The sequence below is a fragment of the Festucalex cinctus genome, chromosome 9 (assembly GCF_051991245.1).
Source record: "Festucalex cinctus isolate MCC-2025b chromosome 9, RoL_Fcin_1.0, whole genome shotgun sequence".
In the NCBI taxonomy this organism is placed as follows: Eukaryota; Metazoa; Chordata; class Actinopteri; order Syngnathiformes; family Syngnathidae; genus Festucalex; species Festucalex cinctus.
The window spans coordinates 15451669-15469814 of NC_135419.1; the positions used below are offsets into that span (position 1 = coordinate 15451669).

General features: G+C 42.9%; 1 protein-coding gene across 3 annotated transcripts; it reads left to right on the forward strand.

Annotated features, from left to right (window-relative positions):
* The first annotated feature begins 708 nt into the window (after positions 1-708).
* Positions 709-18015, forward strand: LOC144025607 (uncharacterized). 3 transcript variants are annotated; one of them, XM_077531827.1, is made up of 12 exons: positions 709-1010; positions 5280-5372; positions 7730-8065; positions 9892-10135; positions 10313-10349; positions 10514-10608; positions 15312-15529; positions 15604-15866; positions 15949-16062; positions 16326-16458; positions 16567-16614; positions 17483-18015. In XM_077531827.1, exons 1-12 carry the CDS (start codon positions 779-781, stop codon positions 17770-17772), a joined length of 2103 nt encoding a protein of 700 aa, XP_077387953.1. In that variant the 5' UTR covers positions 709-778; the 3' UTR covers positions 17773-18015. The 3 variants fall into 3 exon arrangements, 2 of the variants coding, with proteins under 2 accessions (XP_077387953.1, XP_077387954.1); XR_013284926.1 differs by lacking the exon at positions 17483-18015 and having other exon boundaries at positions 15949-16033; positions 16567-16581; XM_077531828.1 differs by lacking the exons at positions 16567-16614; positions 17483-18015 and having other exon boundaries at positions 15949-16042; positions 16326-16457.
* Positions 18016-18146: the final 131 nt, after the last annotated feature.

Below are 18146 nucleotides of genomic sequence, written 5' to 3' on the forward strand. Positions count from 1 at the left end.
TGCTGGGCAAATATAAGTCAATGTTTTAATCTAGATGCATGACAAAAAATAAATACATTCATTTTCTTAAACCTTTACAAAAGCTTACATATTTTACAATTCCAAACCACCGGTCATTTCTGATATTTCCGCAATTGCAATACAATGCAAACGCACTGTGAAGACAAACGTATTCATTCCGAGATTACGTCACAATTAAGTCAAAATGGCGGTCTTACTCGGTTAAATGACGATCTCTCTCATTGAGAAGTATTGAACTTTGGATCGTTGTAAACTGATTTGTGAGGAATATTTTGATTAAAAAATGTGATGAAATGTCATTTGACAAAAATAACAATCTGCCTGGTTTGAATGCTAGTCACAGACAAAGGCATTACAATAACTTTTTTGTATATCATTGTATATCATAATTCATAAATGCCCGGATTTCGGAATTGTCACTACACAGCCGTAGGCTGTAGTCTTTTAAAAGTAGCATTTCTTCTTAAAAATGTAAATAGCAAATATTCCCATACTCAAATTTGTAAATGTTCCTATTCTTAAAGGGTCATGGATTTAAAAAAAAATGAAAATAGAATTATAGAATAGCTGGAGAGACAAAAAAGAAAAGAAAAAGTACAGTATAAGTTTACCTGGCCCCTCCCCTTGCTGCTTTTTCGACAGTTTTGCGTTCAAGCTAGTCACACCCCCGCGTCCTCCTCTCCTCCCTCCGCCTCAAACAAACTCAGTCATTCCTGAGGGAAACGCTGACACGAAGTGACGACGTTTGTGAGAAACAATGTCTTCAAGTGTAGCAAAAGTAAAGCAAATGCTGTCAGAATTGACAAGCAGTGACTTCCAGAATCTGTGTAAGCAACTGGTGAGCCGAGGGTCGTTGAAGGAGGGGAAATACAGCACGGCAGAGGAGCTGCTCACTGTCTTGACGTCTTCGCTGGGCAGGGAGGAAGCTTACAAAGTTATCGATGCTTCGCTGGAGGAGATTGGTTACATGGCGAAGCAACAAAGTACCGGTAACTATTCTTACATTTACCTTTTCATTACAACAACACATTGTAAAAAGTGCGACAGGGAATTGTGTAATAAAAGTTTTCTTTTACTTTCGACTACGAGTCAAACGCATTTTAAATGTGCACTGTGCAGTACAAGAGCCATGTACCGTTCATCTCGAGCCCAGCGGGATGCCCTACCTTTCCGTGTGCGCCTATCTGCATATTTTTCTGGGTTGCTCACAAAAACCTCGTTCAAATCTTCTAGGCCCTCTTCCCTCCACCGTGCAGGAAATGGCAACCATAAACCTACAGTTGATGTACAATTGATACAATTGATGTTTCTCGATAAAGGAAATAGATTAAATATCAGTCAAAAGTGCACTATATAAAATTTACAAGCTGTTTATTTCAATGGGTGAAGTATTTATATAGACATTCTGGTAAACAGGCTTTTGTGTAATATCGTTTAAAAAAATATAGCCAAAACACCTTCAAATTTCTGTAATGCTTTCATTTCATGTACTACTGTATTCAAGGTTTAGTTAAAAAAAATAAAATAAATAAATAAATATATATATATATATATATATATATATTAGGGGTGTGAATTGCCTAGTACCTGACGATTCGATTCGTATCACGATTCACAGGTCACGATTCGATTCGATACCGATTAATCCCGATACGAATTTATAAGTCGATTGTTGCGATTTTTTTTCATTCAAATTTAGAAAATACTAATCAGTAAGCTGTCACGACGAGGAGAGGTAGGACCCAGACGCAGGATAAGGTAGGCCACAGAGGCAACAGGTTTTATTGCCGGGCAGCAGCAGTCTCCTCTCACACTGAGAGGAGAAAGGGGGAATCAAAAAGGTGGAGAACAAAAAGCGCTCCACTAGGGAGGAAAAAACAGGCACAAGGCAAAAGGGGTAACAAAAGGCGCTCCACTGGAGGAAAAGGCACAAAAACAAGACAAGGCACAAAAGCAAGGCAAAACAACAAGGCAACAGGAACAAGGAACAAGGACTCCAGGACTGTGGGACGCTTCCATGCACTAACTGTGTGTGACACTTCGGCAACGGAGGGGAGAATGCAGGTGGCTTTTATTGTCTTGGTTGATTGGTGGCAGGTGGACATGATCATGGGCGGGGACCGGTAATTAGTGAACTGCAGGAAGGGCAAGTGACCTGGGGTGCGAAGGGAATCAGAAATTCAAAATAAAACAGGAAACATGACTATGACAATAAAGGCCTGTCACGCAGGTGGCGGCGTGACAGTACCCCCCCCTCAATGGCCGGCTCCTGACGGCCATCCGACCCAAAGAGTCCAAAAACAAGGGCGGGCGGAAGGGGGCACGGAGGTGGGAACACAGCCCACCCATCCGTACAGACAAAAAGCAGTTCAGGAGGGCGTCCTCGACGCCCGACTAGAGAGTCCCAGCGGGGCCAGTCAGGAGGGCGTCCTCGACGCCCGACAAGGAGCAGAGGTGGCGGCGGGGTGTTCGCCGCCAGATGAGGAGCAGGAGGCGGCCGCTGGCCGGGCGCCGCCGGAACTGGTGCAGGCGATGGCGGCCGCTGGCCGGGCGCCGCCGGAACTGGTGCAAGAGGAGGCGGCCGCTGGCTGGGCGCCGCCGGTCGAGGAACCAGAGGTGGCAGCCGCAATCCATGCGCCGCCTGACGAGGAACAGGAGGTGGCGACCGCAATCCATGCGCCGCCTGACGAGGAACAGGAGGTGGCGGCCGCAATCCATGCGCCGCCTGACGAGGAACAGGAAGTAGCGGCCCAGGCGAAGCGGCCAGGGGCTGCGGCGGCAGCGGCACAGGCGAAGCGGCCAGGGGCTGCGGCGGCAGCGGCCCAGGCGAAGCGGCCAGGGGCTGCGGCGGCAGCGGCACAGGCGAAGCGGCCAGGGGCTGCGGCGGCAGCGGCACAGGCGAAGCGGCCAGGGGCTGCGGCGGCAGTAGACAAGGTTCCGGAGCGAGAGGCTGCAGCAAACGAGGTTCAGGGGCGAGAGGCTGCAGCAGACGAGGTTCAGGGGCGAGAGGCTGCAGCAGACGAGGTTCAGGGGCGAGAGGCTGCAGCAGACGAGGTTCGGGGTTCTGAGGCCAGTCCGACCCTTCACCCCAGTCGCCACGGTCCAAAGCCATCAACTCTTTTATCTCTGCAATGACTCGGGCGATGTCTTCAAGCCTCTGCCAGGTCTCCAATTTGGACACTCCCGCTGGGTCCATGCTGGCCGAAGTGTACTGTCACGACGAGGAGAGGTAGGACCCAGACGCAGGATAAGGTAGGCCACAGAGGCAACAGGTTTTATTGCCGGGCAGCAGCAGTCTCCTCTCACACTGAGAGGAGAAAGGGGGAATCAAAAAGGTGGAGAACAAAAAGCGCTCCACTAGGGAGGAAAAAACAGGCACAAGGCAAAAGGGGTAACAAAAGGCGCTCCACTGGAGGAAAAGGCACAAAAACAAGACAAGGCACAAAAGCAAGGCAACAGGAACAAGGAACAAGGACTCCGGGACTCCGGGACTCCGGGACTCCGGGACTCCGGGACTCCGGGACTCCGGGACTCCGGGACTCCGGGACTCCGGGACTCCGGGACTCCGGGACTCCGGGACTCCGGGACTCCGGGACTCCGGGACTCCGGGACTCCGGGACTCCGGGACTCCGGGACGCACTAACTGTGTGTGACACTTCGGCAACGGAGGGGAGAATGCAGGTGGCTTTTATTGTCTTGGTTGATTGGTGGCAGGTGGACATGATCATGGGCGGGGACCGGTAATTAGTGAACTGCAGGAAGGGCAAGTGACCTGGGGTGCGAAGGGAATCAGAAATTCAAAATAAAACAGGAAACATGACTATGACAATAAAGGCCTGTCACGCAGGTGGCGGCGTGACATAAGCTTGTAGAGTGTAAGATTTATATGGAAATGTATTATTTATTTATCTGAAATTTCAGTCTTATAGAGGTTGTAATCTGTTTCATGTTTGAACAGCATTAAAATAAAATATTAAGGCTTAATGTTCCGTTCATATAACATTCTTCCATGCTCAAGGTGTGAATCCTAACCCTGAAGTCAGACGTTTTGTTGAATAACAATTCTGAGCTCTTAAAAAAAAAAAAAAAAAAAAAAAAAAAACGATTTTTTTTTTTATTGAATCGATTCGAGAATCGCGCGATGTAGTATCGCGATATATCGCCGAATCGATTTTTTTAACACCCCTAATATATATATATATATATATATATATATATATATATATATATATATATATCATCAATAAGCTGGTACGGGCCAAAAAATTTTGAGGTTCTCCATGTTGTTGCATGTACGTTTCAGACAACACTGGCTCTGAACGTTACTTCAACTTAAATAGCGCAAATAGAACATTGTTCTTGGGATGACCAATGTAGTTGGTAGAATACTGTAGGTCATGCACTTTAGCAATTCTGTCATTTATTTATTAACCTTTGAAGTGCTCATTCCATATTTTTAGAAAATTCCACCAAGTTAGCAGCCACTTGTGAACTTGTTATACACAGTTTAAAACTTTCCATCATTTTCTCATCTGCAATTGTAACAAATTAATTCCAATGATGTTATGTGTTTATATTAATTAATGAGAACTTGGGAATGACCGTATATTCTAGGCTCATGTCTTGAGTTCCAGCGAAAGATTAGAGATATTGAAGGGCCTTGGCATGGCCCAACGAGCACGGTCTCTTAATTGATCTGGTCATCCACAAAGTTCTACCAGGAAGCAAGAAGACGTTGCCTGAACTAAAGACAATACCACTTTTCTCTTATTGCGGTAATTTTTTTTGTGAGCAATTTAAACCAGACTGTGCATGCAGTGTTACCTTTACTACTACTACCACCATTACAACTAACACCATTACAACTCAAATAGTCTCAGTGATATCATGTTCATGTCTTGAGTTACGTCGATATAAAAGAGATACAAGATAGACGATATCTTGACATGAGACAACAAACCCGGCCTCTGATTTATCTGGTTCTCCACAAAGGATTTTTTCCAAACTATCCTCCTACAAGAGCGGTTCTTTTTTTTGTCTGCCTTAATACCTCAAACAATATAAATTGAACCATATAAATTGGAGTTTGTTCATTTTTGGGAAGTGGGTATTTGTTGCAATAATTTACACCACTGTTATACAGTATTTTGACCAAACACGAAGAATTACTTTTGCTGTAACTGCTTGAATTAGATCATGAATATATAAGAACTCAGTGTTATATGAACACCTGTGAATTTGGATATGCATGATTTTAGACCCTGTCATAAGTGGCACCAGCAGCACCAGTGACCCCAGTGGCGGCAGTGCCAGTACCAGCACCATTGCTAGCACCAGTGGCACCAGTAGCTGTAAGTCTTGTTCTGTTTTCTGAATGACTTTATCTGAGCTACCATTTAAATGAGCTGCAATTTGACATGATTATGGACGAGGGAGATTAGCTTCTCCTTCAACTCAATTCTCACCATGACAATTGTTCAGGTCAATATTGAAGTTTGAGAGTACTTTCTTTTATAGTATAATTTAGTAAAGTCTCATTCTTACCCTACTGTATTTTAATGTTGGTCAGCCTTCACTCCTTTTTTTCTCTCCCCATTATCAGTGTAATTTAACTTATTATTATTTATGTACTTGTTATTGCACGTAAAAAGTTTTTTTTTTTTTTTTTTTTTAAATGATTACCTCGATCGTTTGTCTCCATATAAAATAGAGAGCTCAGTTTTCTGATTGTTTTAAATATATAGGAAAAAGCCAGTGGTTGATGTACTCCAGGGTCCAAACTACGGCTCGGGGGCCATTTGGGGCCCGCCATCCATTTTTCAGTGGCCCACAACATATGCTAAAAATGGCATTTGACTCAGTTCAAATAAAATAAAAACAAAAATGTTTGGACATGGTCAACGTAAGAAGGGAAGGTGTCGAAAACCAAGTGCCATTAAAGGTTATTTTAGTTAACTAAAATTAACGAAAAAATAAAATTAAAAAAAACAATTTTGTTAACGAAATAAAACAAAAACGGAGATGCTTTATAAAAAAAGAATACTAACAGAAACTACATTTTATGTTTACGAAACTAACTAAAATAAAACTATAATCATAGCAAAGTCCTTCGTTTTAGTCTTTGGTCATTAATTTAATGCATGAGCCTTTGGGGATGATTTTAAATGTGACATTTAGTAGATTTATTTTGATATAAACTGGAATAATGACGTCGCGCCCAAGGTGTTTTTTAAATGTTGTACAAAAAACAAACAAACAAACAAAAAACTAAAACTAATACTGAAACTAACTAAACTAAAACTAAGCATTTATCAAGGAACTAAAACTAATAAAAAACTACCAGAACCACCCTGAAAAATAATTAAAACTAACAAAATTTTAAAAAACAAAACTCAAAGCAAAATGAAAACTAAAATGAAAACTTCCAAAACTATAATAACCCGACTGCCATATTACAAATAAATTGGTTTATATACTGTAGCATTTTTCTAAATATGCAAAAGCACAAATAAATTATTTGTACAATTTCTCTTCATAACATTATGTGGCCCTTGCGTCCGTCTGATTTTCTGTATGTGGCCCTCAAATGAAAAAGTTTGGACACCCTCGATGACCTCAGTGTATTGCGTCACTTCCGCTTATGGCACAACAGTTCCCGCCCACTATTGGTACCAGTTATGATTGGTCTGCAATATTGAATGTATATAAAGAAGGGGTGAGCAGTCTTGCAAAAATTGAATATCATGATTTTTTAATTATAAAAATAACAATTTCGATTTTATCACTTTTTTTTGCTTTAGAAATTAAGATGAACTATAAATTAAATTAGAGTAGTACTGAATAAATACTAGGCTAGTAAGGCTACATTTATTAGTTTGTGAAAATGACCAATGTAGAGAAATTTGTGCACTACTTGACCACACTGATTGGCTGTCAAATATTGGCAGGCTGCATGGCTGTCTTTTTCAGTCAGTGGCGGAAAATTAGCTGACGGTCAAATTGTGCTGAATTGCTTTACAGACGATTCCACAGAAACGACAGATTGTGAGCCCTGCATTTCATCACGCGATCTAATATAGTCATATCGGCCAGCCTTTACATAAAGTAGAGATGTAAAGATTCACAGGAGTCATGGTTTGGTATGTACTCAGAAAACCTGACTGACTAATCAGCATCTTCCCATGGCACACCTGTGAGGTGGGATGGATCATCTCGGCAAAGGAGAAGTGCTCGCTATCACGGATTTAGACTGGTTTGTCAACAATGTCTGAGAGAAAGGGTGATATTGTGAATGTGGAAGACGTGTTAGATCTTTGAGTTTATCTCATAAAAAATCTGAGCAAAATCAAAAGTGTTGCATTTATATTTTCTTTGAGGATATTTTGTTCAATAAATTTTAATAGAATCATTATTTAAGGTACATTTTTCCCCTTATATTTAAGCACAATGTAAAGTAGTTTTACACTAGTTTTTACTATAGTTTAGTAATAAAACCTCAGTCTTGTTTTTACTCTACTTAAATAACTGTATTTTAATGCAATATGATGAGTATCTTTTAACGTGTCGTGTGCGTGGGGATAAGGAGTTATTGCAGACGTATTACAGAGGTCTTTTAATGATCACTTGGGAATGTGAGTACCGGTATGTTCTCTTTATCTGATATGACTTGACATCTGATATAACTCTGCCTGTCTGCATTGTTCTTCAGATTTTTCTTTTCGTAGATGGTTCGAAAATCCAATATATTTTGAACAACATCTTGATCAACTAATGTCCACACTTGAAAAGCAACTGATTCTTCAAGAACTTCGCCAGCGTCCAGGATTTTCAGCTGACTTCATGTCACGGGGAGTTTTATTCAGGCTGATGGAGGATCTTGAAGAAGCTCATATCTTGACTTTCGACGAAAAAACTCTGATAATCACCTCGAACCGTGATATCAGAAGTATGGCGTTTCATCTGAATCACTTGGTCCACCTGAAAGGTCCAGAAGCAAGCAAGAAGATGTTGTCTTGCTTGAGGTGTATAGACCCTCCACTGTACGGTGAGCTGTAGCTTTCATTAACAGTCTTCATATGCCTATATTTATCAACCAGACGCACATATGTGTTTACCCCTGCAACATACAGTATTACATTGTGTCCTTTCCGGTGGGACATTTTTATGATAGAGTATACTGTTATATCAAAAGTGTTTACCTCCTTCCTGTGTTCTTTTTACATATTCATCGCACCTAAATTCTTCAACTCATCAAGCTAAATTTGATATGTCACAAAATACGCCAAGTACAGGAAATAATCACGAATCCCAAACTCACTCTCGCTTCCGCTTGTCAAATCATGTTCTATGATTAACTGCTGTTTTTAAAATGCTGAGTTCAATTCAATTAGCCACAGCCAGGCCTGATTAACATCAAATCGGTTGAGTCAAGAAATCACATACATAGTACATTTTAGACAAAGACGTATGCTCCAAGATCTCAAAAAGAAACAAAGTAAAATGTCATAATCCAAAGAAATTCAAGAACAAACGAGAAATTATGGGAATGTATCAGTTCGGAAAAGGTTTCAAAGCCGTTTTTAAGGTTTGGGACTCAGGTCCACAAATAGAGAAATGATGGGCAAAGATCTGGGCAAAAACCTCAATTAAGTGGTAACAAGGGGTGTTCCATATCATACATTTTACGATATTACCGTCGTTTTTTTTTTTTGTTTTTTTTTTTTTTGGTATTGAAAATTTGAAATATCGCGAAATTGACATGATGACGTAATCAATAACATCATACATCATATTGTCCATCTGGACGTACACGCGTCGTTTGCTGCTGCATAAAAACAATGCCGGAGCATTTGAGGCTGTAATCAGCCACTTCTGTCTCGTCTTCGACAAAGTGGGAGTGAGTTACCTTCATCACGTGGAGGCTGTTTGGTTACAAAAGGTCAGATATGCTGCAAAAAAATAATACAATCCTCTGCAAAGTGCAGGAAAACTGATGGCATGAAAGTTAAGAGGATGCACAGCTGAGACATGCGAGGACGACAAAGAAACTGCCCGTGTTGTTCGGCGCAAAAGTGAACAAAAGTTCATTGCTGGAGCACTCGATTAGACTCACTCGTGAAAAAAAAAAAAAAAAAAAACAGGACAAAAAAAAAAAGCAGACGGTGGTTGGATAATATTGAAGTGGTCGCATATTTTTTGGGCCAAGATAAACAATCCGCGATGGTTATTTTACCGTAACCAGTAACTCGCCGCCGAGTTGACGTGACCTTGTGATGCTAACCGGCCGCCAAGCTAATGTGCTCTCAATAAGACGACGTGCACGTTCCTATCGCGCAGCGCCCTGGTCCCCGCCCTTGGCTGCCGCCCAGCTCACTGCCCATGGGAAGTGGGACCCACGTTGCCTTATCGGGCTGTTCCCGGCTGAGCCCCAGTGGGTACAGACAGAGCAACCTGATGCTCTCCGTTGGGCCCCGTGACCCGCATCCGGGCAGGGGAAACCACGATCCATTTTGCGTCATCGTCATAACATAAGGGGTCTTTTTGAGCCATGCTTTGTCTGGTCCCTCACCGAGAGCCTGTTTGCCATGGGTGACCCTGCCAGGGGCATAAAGCCCCAGACAACATCACCTAAGATCACTGGGACATGCAAACCCCTCCACTATAAGCTTGAGGGGAAAATTACTCAAAGAATGTAATGACATTTAATCCAGGAGGTCACAGCGGAGTACTAAACGTATCAAATAGCAAAAATAACAGTAAATCTTTCATACAGTTAGCAAGTATATAGGTCTGAGGAAATCAATTACTACTGCTACTTTGAACTGTTCACAACAAACCAGGATGTATAAACTGTTTCTCCTCCTTTTACAGGGCACTACCTTGTTAATCAATATCAAGACATGCGGGTCAAAATGGTTGGAAATATTGACATTATCATAAATGATCTCAACGTGAGGGGGGTTCCTGTCAGTTATGATATCAAAGCCATCCACAGCCCTCATGAGAAGATGTCCAGAGTCATTGATAATCTGAAATCTGTGGAACAAAAACGGATCTTCTACAGTATTCTTCAGGAACGGGAGCCACAAACACTAAACACAATATTAATGACAATGTAAGTCTTTATGCCAGGGAAGGACTACTACCTACTAGAGTTTTGGGTGTGACTGTGTTGCCACTTATTTTATTTTGCTTTATACTGAAATTTTTGGGGTTTGACAAACACAAATTGATTTATATAATATGACTATTTTTTCCCAATTATTCTTATTCATTTCTTAACCACTTTCAGGGAAACTGAGTCATGTAAACAGTTGGAAATGGTCACAGTAAGTACATCTTTCACCAAATGTTGATTGTCTTTCTTTATATTGATTGTTGACGTGATCCCAAAATAAATGATGAAATACATTTTTTATTCCATGAAATTCTATGAAAATTAAAGTCTAAATCACACATGCCTTTTAATTGCACGCTTCATTCCTTAAACCAGGAGAAGTGGGCCACTGAAATCGCAACAGTTGCCGAGGATGAATGGACTAAATTTCAACCGTTAGTGAGCCATGATGGATATTGTACCTGGTACAGGTGAAACACGTTTTCAGTACTCTAACTGCACTTTGAAGGATACTAGTTGTCAGGTTTCCCAGTTTGACATCTATTAAACACGACACAAAAAAAGAGATAAGACACTCAGTTCAGGGCTCGCGAGGAGTGAAGAGAGGAACTGACTGATACAATTCACTTCTGCACTCTCTGAAGATTGCTCTCCTCACCGTCTTCCTATTTGGTTTCCACGCGCTTTCCACGGCCCTAGTTTCATGGGTGTTCCAACCCTAAAAATGCAACTGCAAGGCACATTTGTACTTGTTTGTGTATGTGTTGTGCATGTTAGTGGAGGATTGCTGAGTACGTGTGGTCAAGTTTGCAGTCATTTCTTAACAGAAAACAGGCAGCCTCAGCAGACTGGCTCTATCCATTCTGCTGCGTTAGATGTTGTGGTTCTTCAGCTTTTTGAGTCATCTTCAAATAGCCAGGCTATGTGAATGTGAGTGGGAACAGAGCAAAGCATTTGTCATTGCAAGCAGAAGCAGTTCTTCATTGGAGCAAATGTATAATAACTTATTATTTACAATTATTCCTACACTAGTAGTGTATAATTCATGGTGTTGAACTCATTATTTTAATACAATTCTTCATTACCTCTGAATGTTAAGCAACATGGTCAGCGAGCAGGGTTGGGGAATCCAGGTCCAAGTGAAAAACCCTGAAACAGTTTGGATTTAGCCACAGATGCTTCGACTCAGCAGGTAGAGACGAGCTCGTCTACTTGCCAGTTGAGTAGAAGCACTTGTGGGTAAAGCCAATCTTGCTCTCTTTTGATTCTAAAAAACTTTCACATTATGGATTTTTCTTTGTTGTTTTTTTTGTCGTAAGTGTTGACTTTGGATGTTCAAATTCTGTTAGTTTTAATTGGATTGTATGTGGAATAAAAACTCAAAAATAACAATAATTGTCAATTTATTTGTATTGTCAGTAGGTGTGTTAAAATTAGTGCATTAATTTTGAGTTAATATAAAGTTCCTGCAACACCACTAAATTTTTCAACGCGCGATTAATGACCACCCCTTACTTGGAAAGCCTGTACTGGGGGAATTCCAGTCGCAACGCAGCAGGCATGTCCACATCTGTCATGGTTTGGGTTGGGTTTTGATTTGTTTTTTATTTTTTGCTTTTGTCAAGATTATAGTTTTGAGTGGGTTTTGTTTGAGTTTGTCATCATGTTCCTTTTAAGTTTCTCTTATTATCTGTTCTGCTTTCCTTGTGTGTCTCCCATTGTCTCGACAAGCATTGTCCTGCCCACCTGTGTTTGCCTAACTTCCTCGTGTGTCAACCTATCAGCGCCCTCTGCCACTTGTGTCTTGCCCAGCTGTGTCTCGTTGTGTCAATTAGTGTGTGTATTTAGTCTCTTGTCTCCCCTCTCTCTGTGTCGATTCATTGTTGTTTACCTCCTGTCATGCTGCCAGTTTTTTGCCCGTCCCCACTATGTTTGTCTTTTGGAGCTTGCGTTTGTTTTGTTTAATTAAACTTCTTTTTTTTTTCTTTTTTTTTATTTACTTCACCTCTGCCTCCTCATCCTGCTTTCCTGCGTTTGGGTCCTCAACAACACTTTAAACACAACATCAAGATTTAGCAGTAATCAATTTAATAATAATGGATACATTTGTGGAGTCTGAGGTCGTTGTATTTTACAATTAAAAAAAATTGTAGAATTTAACGTTTCTTCATGTTAAAGATTAGATAGCTCTAAATATGAAAAGAAAAATACACGGAGCTGTCACCTTCTTACAAATGCAATTATGCCATCTAGTGGCAGACAGTACAGTACATCTTTTGAATTTTACCTCAATTTTATGAATTATTATGAAATCAATGACTAAAAGGTGCAGCCATATTTCTATTAGTTTAGCATTTTTTCCACTTTTATGTTAACAAGAGTATGAAAACCTAGAAAAAATATTTTATTGTACCTTTTATTGTACATTTAGGACAGATATAAAATTTGTGATTAATTGTGAGTTACCAATTGAAGTCATGCGCCTGACACCCCTAATCTTCATCCCAACCGCTTCACACTCGGCTGCGAACCGCTCCAGTGAGAGTTGGAGATCCCGGCTTGATGAAGCCAACAGCACCACATCATCTGCAAATAGCAAAGATGCAATGCTGAGGCCACCAAACCGGAACCCCTCAACGCCTCAGCTGCGCCTAGATATTGTGTCTATAAAAATTATGAACAGAATCGGTGATAAAGGGCAACCTTGGTGGAGTCCAACCCTCACTGGAAACGAAGCCGAACAGCCTGTATCAGGGGGCCCGGTACCCCGTACTCCCGAAGCACCCCCCACAGAACTCCCCGAGAGACACGGTCAAACGCCTTCTCCAAATCCACAAAACACATGTGGACTGGTTGAGTGAACTCCCACACACCCTCGAGGATCCTGCTGAGGGTGTAGAGCTGGTCCACTTTTCCACGGCCAGGACGAAAACTACATTGTTTATCCTGAATCAGAGATTCGACTTCCCGACTGACCCTCCTCTCCAGCACCCCTGAATAGACCTTACCAGGGAGGCTGAGGAGTGTGATCCCTCTGTAGTTGGAACACACCCTCCGGTCCCCCTTCTTAAAAAGGGGGACCACCACCCCGGTCTGCCAATCCAGAGGCACTGTCCCCGATGTCCACGCGATGTTGTAGAGGCGTGTCAACCACGACAGCCACACAACATCCAGAGCCTTTAGGAACTCCGGGTGGATCTCATCCGTCCCCGGGGCCCTGCCACCGAGGAGCTTTCCAACCACCTCAGGGACTTCGACCCCAGAGATAGGAGAGCCCACCTCAGAGTCCCCAGACTCTGCTTCCTCAAAGGAAGACGTGTTGGTGGAATTGAGGAGGTCTTCGAAGTGCTCCCCCCCACCGATTCACGACGTCCCGAGTCGAGGTCAGCAGCACCCCATCGCCACTATACACAGTGTTAATGGTTCACTGCTTTCCTCTCCTGAGACGCCGGATGGTGGACCAGAATTTCCTCGAAGCTGTGCGGAAGTTGTTTTCCATGGTCTCACCGAACTCCTCCCATGTCCAAGTTTTTGCCTCAGCAACTGCCGAAGCCACATTCCGCTTGGCCAGCCGGTAACTGTCAGCTGCCTCCGGAGTCCCACAGGCCAAAAAGGCCCGATTGGACTCCTTCAGCTTGACGGCATCCCTTACCAGCGGGTTCAAGTATTGCCGCCGCGACAGGCACCGACCACCTTACGGCAACAGCTCCGATCGGCCGCCTCAACAATGGAGGTGCGGAACATGGCCCATTCGGACTCAATGTCCCCCGCCTCCCCCGGGACAAGAGAGAAGCTCTGCCGGAGGTGGGCGTTGAAACTCTTTCTGGGATTCCGCCAGACGTTCCCAGCAGACCCTCACAATACGTTTGGGTCTGCCAGGTCGGACCGGCATCTTCCCCCACCATTGGAGCCAACACACCACCAGGTGGTGATCAGTTGACCGCTCCACCCCTCTCTTCACCCGAGTGTCCAAAACATGCGCCCGCAAATCCGACGACACGACTACAAAGTCGACCATCGAACCGCGGCTTAGGGTGTCCTGGTGGCAAGTGCACATATGGACACCCTTATGTTTGAACATGGTGTTCGTTATGGACAGTCCGTGACGAGCACAGATGTCCAATAACAGAACAGTGCTCGGGTTCTGATCGGGGGAGCCGTTCCTCTCAATCACGCCCCTCCAGGTCTCACTGTCATTGCCCACGTGAGCGTTGAAGTCCCCCAGCAAGACGAGAGAGTCCCCAGGGGGAACGCTCTCCAGCACACCCTCTAAGGACTCCAAAAAGGGTGGGTACTCTGAACTGCTGTTTGGTGCATATGCACAAACAACAGTCAGGACCCGTCCCCCCATCCAAAGGCAGAGGGAGGCTACCCTCTCGTCTACCGGGCTAAACCCCAACGTACAGGTGCTGAGCCAGGGGGCAATAAGTATGCCCACACCTGCTCTGCGCCTCTCACCGTGGGCAACCCCAGAGTGGAGTGGTTTTAGCTCTGATGATGTAGTTCATTATGGTTTCGTCGTCATCCTTCTGCAGTGAAGTAAGCATAGTGTACAGACCTTTCCCGGCATAGTACTCCCTTAATATCCTCAAAGCTTTTCTTCCGTCATTGGACGCATCCCTCATAATTAATGAGAGGCTTTTGTCATCGAGGAGTTGAATCATTTCTGCGGATGCGTCAGCATTTTTCTCTTCATCTGTTGCTCTTGCAGCATCGGTCGTTGGTTCTTCCAGCACAGTTTCTTTCAGCCTTATTAGATGGAAATGTCCCAACATTTTGGTCTCCCAAAGCTCATACTTGCTCTCATCTCCGTCGAACGTCAGTTGAGGCAACCTGCTTGTCCCTCATGGATCCATGATGCTAGTTAGCTCTTCTTGCTAATTAGCCGTCCGTTACCACGCTGTTCGTTACGACTTTCTACACGGTGGATAACTGACCAACTTTCCTTCCGAATGTCTCCTGGGCCCATTACCTGTTAAGTTTTGGCAACTTAACAATGCATTTGGATGAATGGATGACGGAAAGATGAAGTTTCTTTAGCCACACAAAAAAAAGCACAAAAAGCACGTCTGCAAGCTCAAAGTAAAAGGAAGATAAAAGAGTAAAGTGTTCAATTTTAGCTTGAGTTACTTCGTTCATTTTTGTTAGTCATAATAACCTTGTGTCCCGCCAGCTTCTTCTGTGTACCGGGTAAATATGAGTGCAGTGTCTCAGGCCTGCGCTGGACTTGTAAGGATTCGCCTTTGCGCTTCAAGTACCGCTTTGGCCAATGGTGGAAGCACGAGAATAGAATTGAGGCCCTCCAGTACATGCCTGCAGGCCCCCTACTGGACATCACAGTTATGAATGGGAAGTTTGATGAGGTCCATCTGCCACACTGGATCTGCACAAGTCAGTAAGTGATTTCAATGGAAGGAATGTTCAACAGTGTGCAAATTAACAATGGTGTCTTTTCTGTTGCGCAGCTGTTAATCCCACAATTTTAGAAAAGTTTGCAGTTGTGCGTTTAGATAGCGATGGACATGCTGTGGAAAAAGTGTCCGAGGTCACGCCATCCCATGTCAAGCTACCACACCCGGTTTTCTCTGCAAGAGGGGTACTCCTCTGGTTTTGCCACTGGGTTGGCTTTCCAGTATCTCTCAAGTGCAAAGTGTTGATATATAGGACCAAGAAAACATTCCTGACACTGCATGTTTATGTGATCCCGAGCGACCCTGCTCTTGAGGAGGTAAGTAATTATCTGTATTAATGGGCTATCTTTTGCGGATGTTGAAGCGTCTTTGTGACTGTCGTGTGTTTCTCCATCACAGGAACTAAACAAGAAAGGCTACCAAAGTATCGAGAAGCCCTACCCCGAAGGGACTTTGGAAATGGATGCCAAACTCAATCTCAAAGGTGTTGACGGTGCAAAAATATACCCAAAAGTATGGCTCAACCGCCTTTATAGTAGCTAGGCACAGTCTACCAATATGTCAGCTGCGAAACCTGACCATGGTCACAATGTATTGTATCACCACCCATACTCTCTGACAGTTGTTTTCCCAAAGTACACACTTTTTGTTGAGCTTCTTTTCAACATTCTGCTACAACTGGAACATAATGTACATAACTGCCAGGTTGTCATTTTCACTCACCTTCGATGTTTTTTTTTTTTGTTAATCGGAATTGTTTTCTGTTTCTTTCACAGGTTCTTAATTTCAAATATGAAAGTCGGGATCCGAATTACTTTGAGGTGTTCATCAGACAACCAGGGGATGAATTCACTCTCGAACTTGAAAATGCAGCAGGAACAGTGTGGTGGAGCTGTGAGATTCGACATTGTGCGTGCTGATTGGTTTAGAAATACCATGTGATTGTCTGTCTACATTACCAACTTATTAGTATGGTGGTTGATAATCTTTTCTTTTTTTTCCCCCCCATTTTAACAGTTGATTACTCAAATACTGAGCTCCATGTGCCTAAAGTGATGACATATGGTATGGTGACAATCTTTTTGTTCTACTTCTTTTTTGTATTGATTTGACTGGAAATCCAAATCAAATATTTTTTACGATCAGACACAGGTATGGACACAAGACAGAGCATTTAAGAAAAAAGCGGGATTTTTTTTGTTACAAACAAGCGATAGAGTCACATCAGAGAGGGAAATGGATAACAAGAGAAGAAAGTCAGAATTTTGCATCAAATAATGTTCTTTGATGGTTTTGCTCAATGACAGTTCTATACACACAATTATGTCAAAAATCTTAAAGGGATCGTTCGGCTTTTTTAACATGAATCTCAATTTCATCCTCACCTCCCGTGTGTGCGATCAGCACTGACTTACCCCTGACAGCGTTCTGTGACACCAGTTCTGGTCCGGCGTTGGACGAGAGGAAAATAGTCCAGCAAGCTGGCTGGGGTGTCGGAAATAAAGCGTTTTTCTTCTAAAAACTATTTGTTTTCAAAAGCGTGATACATTTCCATCACAATACTCCTTTCCTGAATAAAGTCAGACGCCATTACCGCCAGCCACTACTTTTCTGTTCGCCGCGCAGTAATACGAACGAAGAAGAAAAACGCTTTATTTCCGAGACCCCAGCCAGCTTGCTGGACTATTTTCCTCTCGTCCAACGCCGGACCAGAACTGGTGTCACAGAACGCTGTCAGGGGTAAGTCAGTGCTGATCGCACACACGGGAGGTGAGGATGAAATTGAGATTCATGTTAAAAAAGCCGAACGATCCCTTTAAATATGATACTAATGGATTTGGACTTTAATGCTGAGAAGACATTCATTGATGATTGATATGAACAAAGTGTGATGAGGAATCATGATTTTTATGTTACCTTTTTATTCTTCTAGATGTTGAGCTCCTCAGAGTGAAGTGTGGCTTTGTGGCGGGGGTCACTACGGCAGTTCTCAAGCAGTTATTGGATAACCTTTTGGTGGATGTAGTCCTGAATAACGACGAGAAAGATGCAATATTACAGAAGAACAACACCCAAGCAGACAGAGCACGCGAACTGATTGAGACAATAAGGAAGAAAGGACCCGAAGCTTCTCGGAAGATGATCTTTCACTTGGAGCGCAGGGACCCAACACTTCACCGATTTCTGAGGCTGCCCTCCATCGAACAAGTCAAAGCAAGCTAAGATGCATCCAGCTTCTAGGATCCCTCGAAACCAGAGATGGAATTTCCACATCATGCTTATACTCTCGTGATGGCGGCACGCTTACAAGTGGTTAACACATTCCGCCTCACAATGCTCAGGAGGAAGATGACTGAAAAGATTTTCTTTGTTTTGTTGGTCCCTTTCATTGCCACTTTTTTTTTTCATTTTGAGGTAAATGTATCGACTTTTAATTTTTCATACTGTGTTAAACAAAAAAAAAAAAAATTTTGCCTTGGTCTTATTTCAATTGTGTATTTTTCATCTACAAAACAGTTCTTTGTAGTTTAAAAACAACATCACATTGCCTAGCTAGACATTACCATAAACAAGACGGTAGGTGGCGGTAATGAGAA

Bases quoted from the DNA above. Each gene is read 5' to 3' on its own strand.
- LOC144025607 (XM_077531827.1), top strand. From the start codon at position 779: ATGTCTTCAAGTGTAGCAAAAGTAAAGCAAATGCTGTCAGAATTGACA. The intron at 10,609-15,311 runs GTGAAACACGTT...GTGTCCCGCCAG, and splicing joins GGATATTGTACCTGGTACAG to CTTCTTCTGTGTACCGGGTA. The intron at 16,063-16,325 runs GTATGGCTCAAC...TTTCTTTCACAG, and splicing joins GTGCAAAAATATACCCAAAA to GTTCTTAATTTCAAATATGA.